General features: G+C 49.9%; 1 protein-coding gene across 2 annotated transcripts in view; it reads left to right on the top strand.

Moving 5' to 3' along the window:
• ASCC3 (activating signal cointegrator 1 complex subunit 3) overlaps positions 1 to 17,649 on the top strand; it is a 108,209-nt gene extending 90,560 nt beyond the window's left edge. For both annotated transcript variants that reach the window (XM_078877367.1, XM_078877368.1), the window contains exons 39-43: positions 5,599 to 5,750; positions 8,007 to 8,160; positions 10,338 to 10,589; positions 11,174 to 11,349; positions 13,433 to 17,649. In XM_078877367.1, coding sequence (XP_078733493.1) covers positions 5,599 to 5,750; positions 8,007 to 8,160; positions 10,338 to 10,589; positions 11,174 to 11,349; positions 13,433 to 13,556 — 858 coding nt within the window. In that variant the 3' untranslated portion in view covers positions 13,557 to 17,649. The remainder of the gene's footprint in view (positions 1 to 5,598; positions 5,751 to 8,006; positions 8,161 to 10,337; positions 10,590 to 11,173; positions 11,350 to 13,432) is intronic.
• Positions 17,650 to 18,446: the final 797 nt, after the last annotated feature.

Raw genomic sequence — 18,446 nt, forward strand, 5'->3', positions numbered from 1 at the left:
CGCCGGTGCTGTCAGCCAGTACCTATGAGGAGATGGGTGGCCAGCACCGCACCCGGCCGCCTTTGTCTCCCCAGTGGACATGTTTACCCAGCACGAGGCACGCGTTTGCCTGTAATAATAATACTTATTTACATTTGTACGGTGCAATTCATCCGTACATCCCCAACGCACCAATCCCAATGTGCTATCATGCACGGTTGAATCCATTTTGAAGCATATTCATTCCACATTACTTATGTTGTATTTCAATGAAGCCAATTATGCAAATGGTGAATTTCCATTGTGTTTCAATTAAGTTATTATGAAAACTGGCTAAACTTGGTTAATTAGAGCAGGTGTTTATATATATACACAGCACCAGGAACATTTGCGCGTGTGTGTGTGTGCATGCCTCTGCACGTTTGCATAATGTAGGCAGGCGTACATTCAAACCTGCTAACGGTGATTTCTGGTGAGTGTGTAGACGCATTCTCTGGTCACTCCTGTGTTCACCCACATTTAAAAACTATATATATTTCGATTTAAAGCTTTCGTGACTGCAGGGATTCATCTTCTTGGTTCTTTCGGTAAAGTCACGTAGAAGGGAAATAATAAAATAATAAAAATCTAACATAATAAAATACAATTCTCACAACGTTTCGGCCACAACGCAAGCAGCCGTCCTCAGGTGAAGACGCTGTCTTTCCGACAGCCCTGTTCTTCTCCTGAGGACGGCTGCTTGCGTTGTGGCCGAAACGTCATGAGAATTGTATTTTATTATGTTTTATTTTTATTATTTTATTATTTCCCTTCTACGTGACTTTACCGAAAGAACCAAGAAGATGAACGATATATATATATTATTTTACCAGGTTTGGCACACTGAGCTATGGAGCTCTTTTCACTAGCGACCTGGCCACAAATGGGAGCTCAACGAAGCGGCTTTTCGCGTGCAAATTTAGAGCAGCCCAATATTCGAAACGCGTGTTTCTGGACGTGGAGGGAAAAACCGGAGGCCCCGGAGAAAAATCCACACGGCCATGGGAAGAACATGCAAATTCCAAATATATAGGAGTCAGGATTGGGATCGAACCCACGATGACCTCCTGTATAGCAGTTGAGGTCGTTCATATTTCACCAAAGATAAATTTGCCAAACAGAAAAAAATATTTTGTATTTTTGTTCGTGGGGTAGGTTTTTCATTTCCATTGCTTTGTCAATGCACTGCAGAATAAAAACTTCCCCGTAACATGTGGGTCGTGGGTGGTCGTTTGTGTGATTATACATCAACTAGATTCATGCAGATAATATTATTTCATAATTTAACAACCTCAAAATCCAAAATTGTACCCCGATTCCGCTACTGGCGTCACGTCGTTAAGACGAAGAACTCGTCCAGATTTCTCATTTGAGCAGTGCCATCCTTGGTGTTCGAGAACGAGCCACAGAAGTAGATGTCACAGAGCTCCCTCCGAGGTCCCTTCAAGTGACCTTTAGTCAGCACAGACGGGGGCCAACGCTTTCAAATGTCGGCCACGAGTCAGATTCAATGTCGACAATTCTCCGCGCTGAAATTAAGCCTAATTAAGGAGGGAACTAAATGTGATGGGAGTTTGTTTGTCTGTTTGTTGGTGCGGTCATTGGTGACCGCGCTCAGCCCATCAACTCGCAGCGCTCGAGAACCCTGTTTTAAACCACACGTGGTGCTTGCCTGGATTCGAACCCAGGTTCTCAGCGGTGCCAGCTCCGCTTCCTGACATCTGATGCCCCCCCCCCCACCCGGTCGCCCCTCTTGATGAATCGCTGTTAAAAAAGCAGTTCTTTTTTTTTACATCGACCATGAGCAGTGAATGTGCAACTGCAATACGGTGAATGAATGAACACATTGCAATCAATGTCGGGAGTGCTTAAATGGCGTAAGTGAGGAACGGTCTGCAAACACACAGAGCCAATTACTGTATGTATTCAACTTCCAGACTCGCCTAAACAGCCTAATGAAATGCTCTGTACCTGGTAGTGCATCGTCCATTGGCAGATTATGTTTCGTGCAAGTTGGCCTAATATATTATTGTCATTTAGCCACAGAGTTGCTCTTGAACGTGCTATGAGGCAGTGGCTTGGTTAATCGAGCAGTGCGGGGCAGGAAGCGGACCAAGAAATGTCGTGACCTGCCCAGTGTGGTGCGAGCGGGTGAGTGAGTCAGTGGGTGAGTGTTGTGGTTGTTGTGACCTGCAGTGTGGTGCGAGTGGGTGAGTGAGCGGGTGAGTGAGTGTTGTGGTTGTTGTTACCTGCAGTGTGGTGCGAGTGGGTGAGTGAGCGGGTGAGTGAGTGTTGTTACCTGCAGTGTGGTGCGAGTGGGTGAGTGAGCGGGTGAGTGAGTGTTGTGGTTGTTGTTACCTGCAGTGTGGTGCGAGTGGGTGAGTGAGCGGGTGAGTGAGTGTTGTGGTTGTTGTGACCTGCAGTGTGGTGCGAGCGGGTGAGTGAATGGGTGAGTGAGTGTTGTGACCTGCAGTGTGGTGCGAGTGGGTGAGTGAGTGGGTGAGTGTTGTGACCTGCAGTGTGGTGCGAGCGGGTGAATGAGTGGGTGAGTGAGTGTTGTGGTTGCTGTTACCTGCAGTGTGGTGCGAGTGGGTGAGTGAGTGGGTGAGTGAGTGTTGTTACCTGCAGTGTGGTGCGAGTGGGTGAGTGAGTGGGTGAGTGAGTGTTGTGGTTGCTGTTACCTGCAGTGTGGTGCGAGTGGGTGAGTGAGTGGGTGAGTGAGTGTTGTTACCTGCAGTGTGGTGCGAGTGGGTGAGTGAGTGGGTGAGTGAGTGCTGTGGTTGTTGTTACCTGCAGTGTGGTGCGAGTGGGTGAGTGAGTGGGTGAGTGAGTGTTGTGGTTGTTGTTACCTGCAGTGTGGTGCGGGTGGGTGAGTGAGTGGGTGAGTGAGTGCTGTGGTTGTTGTTACCTGCAGTGTGGTGCGAGTGGGTGAGTGAGTGGGTGAGTGAGTGTTGTGGTTGTTGTTACCTGCAGTGTGGTGCGGGTGGGTGAGTGAGTGGGTGAGTGAGTGTTGTGGTTGTTGTTACCTGCAGTGTGGTGCGAGTGGGTGAGTGAGTGTTGCGGTTGCTGTTACCTGCAGTGTGGTGCGAGTGGGTGAGTGAGTGGGTGAGTGAGTGTTGTGGTTGCTGTTACCTGCAGTGTGGTGCGAGTGGGTGAGTGAGTGAGTGAGTGGGTGAGTGTTGTGGTTGTTGTGACCTGCAGTGTGGTGCGAGTGGGTGAGTGAGTGTTGTGGTTGTTGTGACCTGCAGTGTGGTGTGAGTGGGTGAGCAAGTGGGTGAGTGAGTGTTGTGGTTGTTGTGACTTGCAGAGTGGTCGTGGTGGTTGTTGAACACAGTGTGGATGACTGGTACCAGCGGTGTCAAGATCGGCCTCGATTCGTGACTGAAGCTGCTGGGCAGTTGGAGGCAGTCGCCCCTCCTGCAACAGCGGGGGGGGGGCAAAGGATTGACGCTCACAACAACGAGCGTAGCGCCGGGCGAATAAAATGCAGCAAATTGTCACATTAGGGAGCACAGGCAGTTCATCTGCCAGTCATCTGTCAATCTACCCGTGGCACCTGCTTGGTCTGTCCCGTGACCTACTGCCAGCGAGCCTTCGACACTTCACGTGGCCTCAAAGTGCACCCAGCCTGGCACAAGTGCCATGGTGACGTCACCGTCACTTCTCGGCGAATGGCGGCTGTTGTTGTCTGCCTTTGCTCGTGTGTGTGCGCGCGCACGTGTGTGCATGTGTAAATACCAAAAAAAAAAACAGCGATGAAAATTAAATCTGCCGATACACCTGTGCTCGTTGCGAGCGACAGTGGCAATGCATACCAATGCTTTAATCAACGCACAGTCTGTGCGGGATGCTCAAAAGGAAGATTGGCGGCCCATTAACTATGCTAATAATGAGAAATTGCGCGATTTAATTTAGCGCGTGTGGCGTGAGAGCTCAGCGTCGATGTGATGCGCTGGGAGCCAGGGTGGATGTGCGTGTGTCCGTGTGTGTCCCTGTGTGTGTGTGTATGTTTACACTGCTGTTACAACGGTTCAAGTTTTTATTTATTAAGTGCAGGGCGGTGTTGGGCTATCATGGTCATTCAAAGGTGTACGGCAGCGAGCGTTCAAAGTCACAACAATAATAATTATAATAATGAGAATAAAGATCTGATATTAAAAATTGACAGTTTAATCTTGGCATCCGAATGAGACATTTGCTCCCTTGACCACATTTAGGAGGGGATTAGCGCATTAATGCCCCTCCCGGCCCGTCCATAAGGCGCTCGCCGCTTCAACGGAGTGTTGCTTTCAGGCCGGCACGTGTTGTGTTGTTAGTCACCACCCTCGCGGTTCGGCGACAATGTAACACCCCGACTGAGTTGCGGCCTGGTCTGTGCCCGATGGTCGCGCGTCCGCAAGACAGCCGTGCGTCGAAAGAAGAAATCAATTTAAATTTAGCGCTTGCAGATTGTCACCTTTACAGCGAGTCAAAGACGGCAGAAAATGTTGCAAATATGCTTATTTGACCTTTTTGCCATTGCCTGCTTTGTAAAATCTAGTCGGTTAGAATGGGTGGCTTCAGTTTGTGGTAGCGTTGAGATAACAGCTGTCCGCATCGGGCCGTAAAGTGCATTGTCAATTAAAGTTGGCTTTATTAGAGGGAGTTAAAATTGTTGTGTGAGACACGAGAGTTTTTTTTTTAATCAATAACCGCACGCTCATCATCACTGTCATCCCCTGCAATCCATCACTATCGTCAATCACAGTTTGTTATTAAATGTGGAGGGAAAAACCGGAGGACCCAGAGAAAAATCCACACGACCACGGCGAGAGAGAAAAGCAAATATACAGCAGGCGTCAGGGACGGGATCGAACTCACGACCTCTTGCATACCAGGCGAGGTAGTCAACATCTCGAATTAAATAACACGCGCAGGTGTAAGGCATAACCTTGACTTGTTAAAAGCGGGCTTGGGCAGGATACTGCCATCGAGGATGTATGTATGTTGAACTTCTTTCGCACCATACGTAGCCTAACCGTGCTATTCGAAGGTGCGAATCGGAGGTTCGAATCGGAGGTGCGATTAGCACAGTTGACAACAATGGTGGGGTGGCATTTGGAGGAGAAAGCACGTCCTCTGTGGAGACGGAGTCGTTACGAAGCCACGCGACCAAAATGTTTCTGGGAATGAGAAAACGCTTCCTTGTGTCCCTTTTCCTCTCAACATTCTCCGATTATAATCAACGCTCGCCAACACCGATGCGTTAGCTCTGTCCGTCTGTCTGTAACGGAGTGGGGGGGGGCGGGAGGATGTATGTTGATGTACATTGAACTTCTTTCGTACCGTACGTAGCCAACCATGCTAGTCGGATGTGCGTGCAGGTGCTCGGTGAATTGTTTGATCGCAGGATCGTCAACGATGGCAACAGCTTGGGGAGGGGGGGAGGCGTTCATCCAGCAGATCACGGCTAACAGCAACGATGGTGACGGTGATGATGATGATGGTGACGGTGATGATGACGACGGCGATGGTGATGATTACAATCCTCCCTTCCTGCAATCCCGCGCGTGTGCGCCTCGTGTGCGCCCCGTGCGTCAGGCGATGCTGGACACGGTGGCGGAGCAGGGCTGGCTCGTGTCGGCTCTGTGCGTCGCCCACCTGGTGCAAATGCTGGTGCAGGCGCGCTGGCTGCACGAGCACTCGCTGCTCACGGTGCCCAACGTGGAGAGGCAGCACCTGCACCTGTTCAGGTGAGAGCGCCGGCACGTGGAGCGGCGTGATTGGTCATCCAGCCACTCGCTCCATCACCGGCAGTCTGTCAAATCCTTGTCACTCTCTTATCGCTACTGTCGTGGTTACGACAGCCACGAACTTCACTCGCTGAAGATCTGAAGCTTTCTGTGGAGCAACAGGCCAGGCAGCTTCCACAAAGCTTTTTCGCAGCTGATGAAAAGATAATGTCACTCACAACTGAGTCAGAGTGAGGCCTCTGTTACCAAACCGGAGTCGGTCATAAGCAGATTGCCCAGTGACTGTAACTTCTCCACTCTCTCCACAGCTGCCCCATCACTCATGGGGGAGTTGAGGGGTGGAGTGTTTGACAAAAAAATATCCAGGCAGGTGCTTAGTTTTTGGTGGGGCTGATGGTAAGGCCTCACCTCTTATTGGCACACTCTAGGTTCAGCAGCAGAGGCTCCAACTCCTTCTGCGAGTGAGCTGCAATTACCAAATCATCGGCATGACTCAGTTGTGAGTGACATGGTTGATAAATAAGGAGCCATCCCTTGACCGCACGCGGGCATCGATCAGCCTCTCCCATTGTATCTGTACCAGATGGATATTTTCTGGCACAGTCATGGACAGCTTCTCGAACTACGTGGTCAAACAAGTTGTTCAATAATAATCTAGGAGCCAGAGGACACCCCAAGGTCAACTCCTGGCCATGCAGCTTTATCCAACGCCTGCCCATCATCATGCAGGTCCGTAATTATTGTGAGCAGAGGATCAGGAACCCTGAAGGCATGAAGAATAACCCAGAGCCCTGGTCTATCGATGGTGTCGTAATCCTTGACCAAGGCAATAGAACAGATATGTAGGTCCTGTTGAAATTCTATGCACTTCTGCTGTAGCAGACGAACAGAGAATACGATGTCGGTGCAAGACCATCCCCGGCCTGAAACCACACGCACAGCGAATGCTTCATATGCCTGAGTTGTATATCCTGGAGGATTATCCTTGTTAGTGTCTTTTTTTCTAACAGCCACTACTATTAATACATCATTGTGCAATAAGACAGGATTATAACGTAAGCACGGGGGCTCCAAAGTAAGCCTCGATTAAAGTCCGGCGGAACTTTTATTGCGCACGCATTATAAAAACTTTTTTTACCGCTCGCTGTGTGTAGCATTACCGAGTGATGCATTTGTACACAGATTACTTATTTGCTTTTACTTCTTTTTTGCAATGGTTATTTCAGTTTTTTTTTAGTTGTTAGATTTTATTTATTTCAGCGGGAAGGGCCCATTGAGCTGCTATGCTCTTATTATTTCATGGGCATCCTGTGATGGTACAGATGTTTTACACTGCGGATCTTGTATCGTTTCACATTCAAGTCGAGTGAAATTTATGTTTGGTTAACACGTGATGGTGTTGGTTCCTTTCTGCCACAAATCTACCACCCAATACCTGAAGTGATCGACTCGCAATTCCCACTCAGAGGGTCAATTCGGCCAGTTGTCACCACCATCATCATCATCATCCCTCCAGGGTTGATAAAATAAATACCAATTTGCAGAAAGTCAAAAGTGGTAATCCTTTCGTTAGACTGTGGCCTGTGGCCCCAATGTAACGATTTTTTACAGCCCTTCATCAATCGACTTGTGGGTGAAGAAGGCCCTCCCCCCGTGCCTTGACAGGCGCTGGGGTTGTTACTTCACCACGCTGGTCACAGCGCAAGTTGTGAAGCGAGAGAGAGGGGGGGAGAGACCCAGGCCCAATTCCTGATGTCACTTGTCACCCGGTGTTAGCCTTGGATGGGAATTCAATTAATTTGAGCGCCGCGGTGGCGAGATGTTAACTGCCTCGCCTGGTATCAGGATGTCATGAGTTCGATCCCGACCGTTACACCTGCTGTATATTTTGAATTAGCATGTCTCTCTACCCGTGGTAGCGTGGATTTTTCTCCGTGTCCTCCGGTTGTTCCTTCACATTTACAATCAACATGAATTCAGAGTATTTTGCTGCTATAAATTTCCACGTGATAAGCCACTTCGTTGAGCTATCATTTGTGGCCAGGTCGCTTCTGAAAAAGCCCTTGAAAGCTCAGTGGGCCTTAACTGTTACAATAAAAAAATAGCTTAGTATAGTTGAGTAAACTCAGCTCGCCGGATTCACGGCGCAACGCTGACTTTCACCAGGAAAATGCGTAACAGCTTGCAGCTTTGCCGCACGGCTCGCCGCGAAATCGCCGGTGTCACGTCGCTCGTTGTCACCTGGCCCCCTCGCAGGAAGTGGAGCGCTGGCCGGAGGATGGAAGCCAAGGGAGGAGGATTCAAGGGCCCCATCGACAGTTTGCCTCAACTCATCGCGGCTTGCGACGGCCGGGAAGCGACGCTCGCCTCTATCCTCTCCCCGGAGCTTTCCCCCACTCACATCTCACAGGTGAGCAGAGCTTGCTTTTGCAGCCGAATGTGCGCTTGTGTCAAGCTGTGTGGGGGGGAGGGGGGGCTGTCGTGTAGCGTTTAGCGCGCTGCGTTACAAACCCAGCCATCAGAATTCGATTCCCGCTCACGGCCAACACCTGTGACGATTATCTGAATCGGTCGTGGGCCTCCCCCAGGTCAACTCAGCCTTAAATGAGTTCCTGGTCCAATGTGTAAATTCATTGTCGCTGGGAAGACAAAGGCGGTCAGGCATGGTGTTGGCCACCCACCCCCTCGTGTGCCGTGCCAGCCTTAATAGGCGCTACTCGCTAACAACAGCACTCAGCAGTCTGTCAATGCGATAGGGGCCAATCTTAGTGTATATGAATACACACATACATATATATGTAAAATCAATGAATACTTATGACCTCCGGCAACAATTGTTACATTTGCGTCACGATGCAGGCTGGCCGCAGTGCCTACATTTAATCAGCATAATCACAGCTCCGACTTGCATCGCTGCTAATTGAATAATCATATGCACAGTGGTGTCCTCGCCAAACGAGATCTTTTTTCATTTCCTATCTTCTCCGCCCCCTCCTCTCCCCACCCTTGCCAAGGAGGCAAGAATTCGATTTAGCCGTGGAGAAAGAAAAAAAAAACACCGCCGCTGATTTCTGTCACTGGGGAATCGCCGAAATTCATTTCACCTGCGATGATGGGAATTTAATTGGAGCTTTTGGTTATTTTGTTTTCTTGTCTTGCGATTATTAATATTATTAATTTTAATATTTGCACTTCTTCCTGTAAGCGGTGGGGTGTGTGGTGGAGGGGGGGGGCATAAAAAACGTGTGGTGGAAAAGTGCCGTGGAAGTCGCTTTTGCTGCCTTTTGCCTCCTGTTTCTCGTGGTTTCAAATGTGTGGAGAGTGGTGGCATAGCGGTTAGCGCACTGCGCTACGAATCCAGCAACCCGAGTTCGATTCCCACTCGTGGGCCACCAACACCGGTGACGATTATCGGACAGGTCCTGGGCCTCCCCTAGGTCGAGTCAGCCTCAAATGAGTACCCAGGGTGGTGTGGCAGGGCGTGCTTCTGGCCATCCACCCCCTCGTGTGCTGTGCCGGCCTTCAAAGGTGCTACTCGCTTAACAGCACTCGCTCCTGCGGTCTGTTAAGGCTAGATATGGGGGATAAAAATGTGATGGTAGAACAGACCCTGGATAACGCGCTGGAACTTGCAATCCAGGTTTTCAACGGTGCGAATTGGCCACGCGCGCGCGCCACCTTGCATGCATCCGCCGGAGATCAGAGGTGGAGCAATGCACCTCAGCATGGATGTCGCACAGAAGATAGCGGCAGTATCACCGTGGTTACGGGGGGGCGGTGGGAGCAAAGCGGCATCGTTTGTGTGACGTGCGACGGTCCCGAATCCCCCGTGCGCGCCCAATTCAAGATGTGCTTGCAACAGCGTGCAGGCCGAACACGCTTGCCAGTAGCAGCAACAGCAGCAGCAGTCGCATGATGATGATGATGGATGACGGTCCGATTCCCCCGCGGGCACGCGTTTTTAACGGTCCGCAGCTTGTCCCACTTAAAGATACATCCGAGGTCAAATCATCACTGCTGCTAAGATGTCGCAAGTGTGTAAGCTCATGCTGCTCCTCCGTCATCCTCCCTGTTCATCATCCTTCTCATCCTCCTCCTCCCCATCCACCTTCTCATATAATCCTCCTCACTTTCAATATTTCTCCTCATCCTCCTAACCCACATTTGTCCTAATTTTTCTCCTCCAAATCCTCCTCATCCTCTCCATCCTCCTCCTGAATCTCTTCTCCATTTTTTGCATCATCCCTCCATCATCATCATCGCCATCGCAATCATCCTCCCTTTGCATCATCCTCTTAATTGCGCCCTCATTCATTCCCCTCCTCCACCATTATCGCAATCATCATCCCCCACCGACCTCCCAATCATCCTTCACTCATCTCCCAATCATCATCCTCCACCGACCTCCCAATCATCCTTCACTCCTTATCCTATTCATCATTGCACTGCTCCACCCTGTCTCACTCTCCACAAATGCCTCCTACTCTCTCCATCGTCATCATCATCATCCTCCCCACCGCCCCTTCCGCAATCCTCCTCTCTCCGCCGCCGCCATTCCCACTGCCGCCCTTCCCTCTCCCCGTCCAGGCGTGGGCCTACGTGTCGGCGCTGCCTCTGCTCGACGTGAGCGTGACCGTGCGGGGCTGCTGGGACGACGGCGGCGAGGAGGAGGTGCAGGAGTCGGGGGGGCGAGGGGGAGGAGGGGGCAGCCGCACTGAACGGGCCGTGCCGAGCGCCGACGGCGTCCCGCGGGCGGCGCAGCGGTGGCTGCGGCTGCACGCCGACCAGGAGTACGTGCTGACCGTGCGGCTGAGACGCCACGCGGCGCACCACGGCAAGGTGCGAAGCGCACAGCAGCAGGGATGGTGATGGTGGTGGTGGTTGTGGTGGTGATGGTGGTGGTGCTTCTACTGCTGCTGGTGGTGACATAGGTGGTGGTGATAGTGATGATAATTATGTTAATGAGCCTTTATCATCACAGCAATTACAAGCACTTCACGGCAAAGTGCGTCATGCATACACTGATAAATGAATGGGATGATAACAACAATATTATAATTACTGTCGAAACTGATAATGATGAAAATTATAATTATGATGACACAGTCAATGGTTATGATAATGCTGCTAATAATGTTGATGGTAACAATGACACCGGAGATTGATGATTACCACGGTGACACTGATGATGACACTGAAACTGATGATGATGAAACTTAGTGATTGGTGGTGACCGACACTAATTATAACAATGGTACTGACGATGACGATGTCAACTTTGATGATGATGCATATGATGATGACAAAGATGACGGTGATAATGACAATGAAGCTGATGCACATCGACGGAGCTGACACTGAAAGCGCTGACGCACAGCGACGGCGCTGACACACGGTGACACTCGCCGCCCTCGCGCCCGCAGGGCAAGGCGGAAAGCAAGGCGCAGTGCCCACGCTTCCCCAAGCCCAAGGACGAGGCCTGGATCCTGGTCCTGGGCGAGGTCGACCGCAAGGAGCTGCTGGCTCTCAAGCGCGTGGGCTTCGTGCGCGGCGCCACCACCGTCTCGCTGGCCTTCTACGCCCCCGAGCGCACGGGCCGGTGAGGGGTCACGCTGGGAGGTCACAGAGAGGGGGGGGGGGGCGGGGGATGCAGTCACCGGGTCAAATAAGGTTCAGCTCAGGGTGGTGGATCATTGTTGCACCGCTGCGGGTTGTGGGGGTTTTCATCCAGCAGTTGGTCGATCACGGCTGGTGATGATGATGACGACGGTGGTGGTGGTGGTGATGGAAAGTCGGGCGCTTTTGACGTAGCACGGGGTCGTGTTCACAGCACAAGGCGGGGCTCCACACGAGCGATTCTGTTGCACGATTGAGTTGCGCGCAGACCAGGGCCGGGGTTATGCTGCACAACCGCTCACTCAGATGTGGACAAAGCAGTTGGCGGGCGGTGATTGACTTGCGCGATGTCGAGAGCACTTCGGTTGTGCAACCGAGTGAGCGACGGACGGACCGGTCCACGTTGAATTTCGGCTGTTTAGAGGAGAGCGAGAGTGGGCAGGCGTGAATAGACATATTGGGTTCTCAAACAAAACCCGTTGCGTGCCCGCCCCCACCGGTTTTGAAGAGGATTGAAATTGACGGCACTCCACCTGAATTGGCGTCGTCGTTGCGTGCGAGCCAGTCGCCCGGTGGAGCTCTGGACCCCCACCGAGCGAGTTCACGCCGGCACTCCGTTTGACCCGCACTAGCACGCGCGTGTGTGTTGATCACCCGCCAATTGGGGCTCCGGCGGTCCCCCTCACCCCCCCCCGTATTTTTCTTTGTGGTCCTCACTGTCGATGTCTTTAATGTGGTCCCCGCCGTTTGCTTTCGAGAGAGGGTTGTGGCTGGGTGGCACAAACCGGGTGTGCCTCGAAGATTGAATGGCGGTGGTTGTTGGTGATGAATGACATTGTTAGATGAGAATGGATGAGCGATAGTGATGATGATCTTTATGAGATTGAATGATGATGATGATCATTTTGAATGAGAATGAATGATGGCGATGATGATGAATTAGAATGAATTGATGATGATGATGGTTTGAGCTAGGAATTCCTGCAGAAATGGTATTCATTTCATATAAATTCCAACCCTGGAATGATACCTGCAGGAATCACACATCCTCTGAGTAATTCCCACCTTGAAATTTCCATTTATGTGAAGAGTCTGATCCTGCCAGGGATTCCTTGGAAGTGTTGTGCAATATAAAGCGATTATTTTGCCAAAATACCAATTGGTTATGGTTTGGCTTAGTTGCTGTAGCATAATTTCCATCCAGCCAGAATGACAATTTTGGCCCATTCCAGGTGACCACAATCACCATGGCAATTCAACTAAAACTTATCTTTTTTCAGTTTACCAGGTTAGGCCCACTGAGCTATGATGCTCTTCTGTCAGAAGCAACTTGGCCACAAATGATAGCTCAACGAAGTGGCTCATCATCACGTGGACATTTATAGCAGCTAGATGCAAAATTTGACTTAGACCTTTTGTTATGGCAGGAATTCATATTTTTGGTGCTTTCGGTAAAGTCACGTAGATAGAAAATAAAAATAATAAAATAAAGCAAAAATAATAAAATACAATTTTAAATGCTAATTAAAATGTTTTTTTAAATCATACAAACAAAAAACCCACAATAAAAATTGTTAAATACAATTACAATTTTAATAAATTGGAAATAATAAAAGCAAAAAACCCATGACGTTTCGATCGCAACACAAGCGGACTTCATCAGGCGTGGGTTTTTTGTTTTAATAAATATTTTTATTTTCTATCTACGTGACTTTACCGAATGAACCAAGAATATGAATACAGCTAAATACTCTAAACGCGTGATGTTGATTCTAAACGTGGAGGGAAAAACAGGAAGACCTGGAGAAAAATCCATGCGACCACGGAGAGAGAGACATGAAAACTCCGAATATACAGCAGCAGGCGTCAGGGTTGGGATTAAACTCACGACCTCCTGGATAACAGGCGAGGGAAGTAACATATTTATGTGTGTAATATTTAATGAGGGTGACTATTCAAGGAATGAGATGAAGACGTGAATAGTGATGGAAATGTTGATGTCTAAAATCACTGACGATGACGCCGGTGTGGCGCTGATGACGCGCCTGCCTTTTTTCTCCCTGCAGGTGCATCTACACGCTGTACGTAATGAGCGACTGTTACCTGGGCCTGGACCAACAGTACGACATACACCTGGAAGTCATCCCCGCCAGCATCAGAGCGCAGGTCAACTCTGAGGTGTGCGAGTGATGCCCGGGCAGGCGGCTCGACCGCTCTTCACCGCGCGCGTGGACGCCAACGAGGAACCCTGACGGCTCACACCCCGTTGGTTGGCTGCGTCACCCACGCTGCGTCAGCAGGGCTGTCCCCCCTAAAGCGAGCTTCAGCCTTCGATTGTCAAGATGTTTGCAATAGCACGCGAGTGTTGTCGCTGCCGTTGATGAGACGAGCCGGTCGTGTTCGAGCCCCGGCGGGGGGTGACCGGCCGCCGATATAAGTTGAGCTGTCGACCAGACATCGCGGTCGGCAACTTTTTAGCTGTCGTTGGATACTCGGAGCCATAAACGGCGGCCGCCCCTCCTCCCGTACACCCCTGCCTTCCAAAAGTGACAACCCTCCCCCCCCACGACATCACCAAGCCCCGCCCATCACCTCCCGTTCAGCAGCACGCATGAGAACAGAGTTGAGGCTTTTTACAGTTTTTTTTTGGCGACCCGATCAGTCGAGCAACAGATAATCGGTCGAGTGCTGGAGGGATGGGGGGCCTAGCTCTGATTGAAACATCATGGCAGCAGTGACATCCCTAGAGTATTGCAAAGGTGTGCCTGATCGTCACTTTAATATATTTTTTCTGATTTACTTTCGGCTGCATCTTCCGCTTAACACACCGAGGTACTTTATAGACACAGCTGGTGACCGGATCATTGGATGCAATTGTTTTTTTTCCTCTGTTCTTCCATCATCACACTCGTGGGACGAGGAAGTGAGGCCACAGGCTCGCCTCCTAGAAGTGCCAAGCCTGTCATCGCTGATGACGTGAGCCAATATGGGCAATGATGGACACGATGGGCATTAAAGACAGGAACGTGCCATTTTTACGAGCCCGAGGCCTCGGTGGAAAAAGATCGCAAGTAAACACCCAAAACAGTACTGGTCGCCTCCAAATGTACATGAGAAGTTGATGGACATGTTGACGGCCTGGACATTACAGGGAAGTCGGCGCTACAAGCAAAAGGGCGAACACTCACCTTTGCAAGGGTTTCGTATCCTGTTGGGTGTTAACACGTCTCGGGGCTGAAGGTGGAGAAATCTCAAACAGCCACGGAAAAAAAAAAACTCGAGCAAAACTTTGGAGAGAAAATGTGAGAGAAACGCGAAGGAAACCACCCACGAGACCGCCACACCGGTCTCCCAGTGCCTTCCCCACGTTGTTGCCACGCTCGGTGGCCCGGGGTTTGCAACTCGCTCGTGGGCGCGAACGTGCCAAGAGTGTTGGCCCCCCGCTCGGCTTGGCCAGCTCTCCCAACGTCGGTGGGAACTCGAGCGTGACGTTCCCGACTCGGAGAGACCTGACTCCACGAGGGAGAGGTTTCCGGTGCAAAGTCCGCATGGAGGTTTCTTCCCGGCGAAGCCTCTTGCCTTCTGGAATGGTTCGACCTCCTTCGCTCGGTCGGGGGGGCGAAGGGGTGGGGGGGTTTGCGTCGAATAAAACCTCGTGGTGTCCGGTGCGTCCGTCGCAACATCCCGCGGGCTGCAACCAACGTCCGAACGTTCCGTGCGTGAGACAACCCAGGGCTGGAGAGCTCACGAGCACGGCCGGGTGGGACACCATCTGCTCCGCCGTACCAAGGGCTACTCTCGCACGTTACACCTACACGAGATGACCGCTTAACCCTTCCCCGTTTTTGAGACGTCTGGCAAGTTGCAGGGTGCGGTGTCCCGTTCACCGCTGAATCTCGAAGCACGCAAGCGGCGCGGCGTTAATTTTATTTAGAGAGGCGTAGGGCCTCTATTTTTAAAGACATTGTACTCACCGCGGAGAACTGTAGCGACACGACCGCAACCCTACGATAGCTGGCGCGAAACTGCCTCGCGCCCTCCCGCATGGCCTTGTGGGAGCCTCGGTACTGATAAAGTTATTTAATTTTAGTTTTTCACGCACACACACGTACGTCATCGGAACAGAACAGGAAGAGAAAGTGATGACGCACATGCACATCATGGGAACGGGAAAGGATTAAGGAGGCACGCGTTCAAGGGTAGTTCTTCTCGAGCAGCGTGCGAGCCGTGAGCTCCGAGTGGTGTCTGGAGCCAGACCGAGTTCTTCCACGTGGGCGGATTTAATTTTTGGGACTTCAATGATGGTGATTGATGATGATGGTGATTGATGATGATGATCATGATGATGATTATGATGGTGATGGACCAAGTAAGAGAAATAACAGAGCTTCAACAAGGCCACTCACTGCTCTCTATGCCAGGATGTGCAAACTTTGCGATACTCTTATATCATATATATAATTAGTGCGCGTGAGTGTTTATTTTCTCGAAAATGTATAACATATCATCCGAGTATAAAAGAGAAGGACCTGTTTTTGTTTACTTTAAAAGTAATCGGAATAAAAGTAAATATTCATAAAAGTGGTCGGAAATTATTTTGCTGTTTAATGACATGAAATCGAATTGCCCTGTGAAAGGAAGTTGTTAGTGGAAATGTTATTTAAAGAAATTAAATCATCCCGTGTCGGGTAGGTGTCATCACATCCTCGTCATCTTCTGCACGGGCCCAGACTCTCAGATCTCATCTCGATCTCCGTGATCTTCTGTTCCGTGCCTTCCCTTGAGGGCGCATTCACGCTCCTTAAATTGAAATCCGTAGATTCAAACAGAGACCCATTGACTTGCATAGACGCATATATAATGTCCGTATGTTGAACCTCTTTCGCACCGTACATAGACACCGAAGGAGTCACGTGTTTTTTTCTCTCATCACATCCACTGTCCTCTTCACACCTCGTTCCACCCCATCCCATTTCTCTCTCGGTCTCCCTCTTCTACTCTGCTTTGGTGGCACCCCACTTGCCCTTCGCGTCTGTGGGTCTTTGTGAGTCTGTGGGTCTCTGCGCGAGTCTATGGGGTCTTTGTGAGTCTGTGGGTCTCTCTGCGAGTCCATGGCTCTCTATGTGAGTTCGTGGTTCTCTGTGTGAGTCTATGGACCTCTAATCTCCAAAGCCCTTCTCAGAGCAAACCATCTAAGTCTCGCCTCCGTGACCTTCCCGAGAATATTAGTAACTTTCTACCTAATCCCAACAATCATCTCTACTGTTCAAGCCACTGTCATCTTCCGTAGTGCCTATGTAGGCACACGAAACCCCTTTTAAGTAATAGTTGCAATTATTAACGACGTTATTTTATGTTCTGCATAGCTGAGAGATGCGTATAATCACACAGCTGTTATTTTCATAGGAAACTGGACATTGATATGTTAGGATGAAGGTTCATTCATTGAAATTCAAAAAGGCATCTCATTCATCTTTTTTCTTAAATCTTTATCAATGTATACAGCATTTGTTTTGAACAATTATCGCAGGTCTTGATTACCTGTAATATATTATAGGAGGTTGCATCTCAATAAGATGTAATTATAAGAAATTGTCTTTTTTTTACATTTTCTTGAGTTTTGAAGGTTTTACAAACGTGTTGAATCCTTACCAAAGCCGTCACAGGCCAGTTTGAGTTGTCTCTACACAACATTGATTGTTTTGTGTTGCATACATCTGTTACAACAGCCACTCTCGTACCAGTAATATTGCGTGTGTACGTACAAAGACAAAGAGCCCCCCCCCCGTATCGCCTACGTCGGCTGTTGGGCCAAGCGCTGTTCAAGAGTAGCTCCTATATAGGCCCGGATGGCACACCAGGACCATGGGTGGCCAGCACCACACCCAGCCCCCAGTGAAGATGTTTTACACACCGCGCCAGGTACTCATTTAAGGCTGAGCCGACCTTGGGGAGGCCCAGGAGCTTTATGGACGCCGTACATGCGCTCGCGTCTAAGCATCGCGCATTTAACAAGGTCTTCAGCAACACCGATGGTGGCCATTAAGTTAGCCGTATGACTTTGTGAGACGAGACTTTGTTATGTTTACGTACAAATTGCCTTATTTTCTAGACCGAACTATTGTCGTGTGGAGGTCCTGTTGTACATGGCTCACCTTTCTCATGTGTGTGTGTATATATATAAATAATATATACAAAACTTTAAAACCGGTGTGTATGTATAAACGAAGATGCGTGGACGAAAGGTTTTTTTTGGGAAAAAGTCGTGAAAATAAAAAGCGTTACATCACACAATTGTTGGGCTCGTGTCAAAGACTTTACAAATGTCCATGACAAGAAAGCTTGCCGCGATAGTGGCAATGCTGCTTCCATAGCTGTCAACCCATCACGGTTGACCCCCCGTATTTTTGTACAGGAAGTTGAGTTTTCAGGTCCATACGGCGTACAGCCGTTTTGATGGGACTGGAGGGTGAACGTTGAGATGTATAAGGGGGCAAGGGGTGACCGAGGAGGTCCGAATTTGTCTGTAATAAGGTAGGGCACCGGTAAGGGGTTGACAGGTAAATGCTACGATATAACTTACCAATCATGCACTAATCGCGTCGATTAAAATGTTTTGCTTTCATTGTTTGAAGTAGTAATTGATTTCCGAACCGAAAAAACACGTTTAAGTGGATAACACGCGGACACAATGACACACCTAACCACACACGCACACAGTGACACACCTAAGCACACACGCACACACACTGACACACCTACTCACGCACGCACACAGTGACACCTACCCATACACGCACACAATGACACACCTACACACACAGTGACACCTACCCACACACGCACAGTGACACACCTACCCACACACACACTGACACCGACGCACACAGTGACACACCTACGCACAAAGTGACACACCTACCCACACACACACACACTGACACACCTACCCACACGCACACAGTGACACACCTACCCACACACACTGACACCTACCCACACACACACAATGACACACCTACCCACACACACACAGTGACACACCTACCCACGCACACAGTGACACACCTACCCACACAC

The sequence above is a fragment of the Lampetra fluviatilis genome, chromosome 47 (assembly GCF_964198595.1).
Source record: "Lampetra fluviatilis chromosome 47, kcLamFluv1.1, whole genome shotgun sequence".
NCBI classification, from domain to species: domain Eukaryota; kingdom Metazoa; phylum Chordata; class Hyperoartia; order Petromyzontiformes; family Petromyzontidae; genus Lampetra; species Lampetra fluviatilis.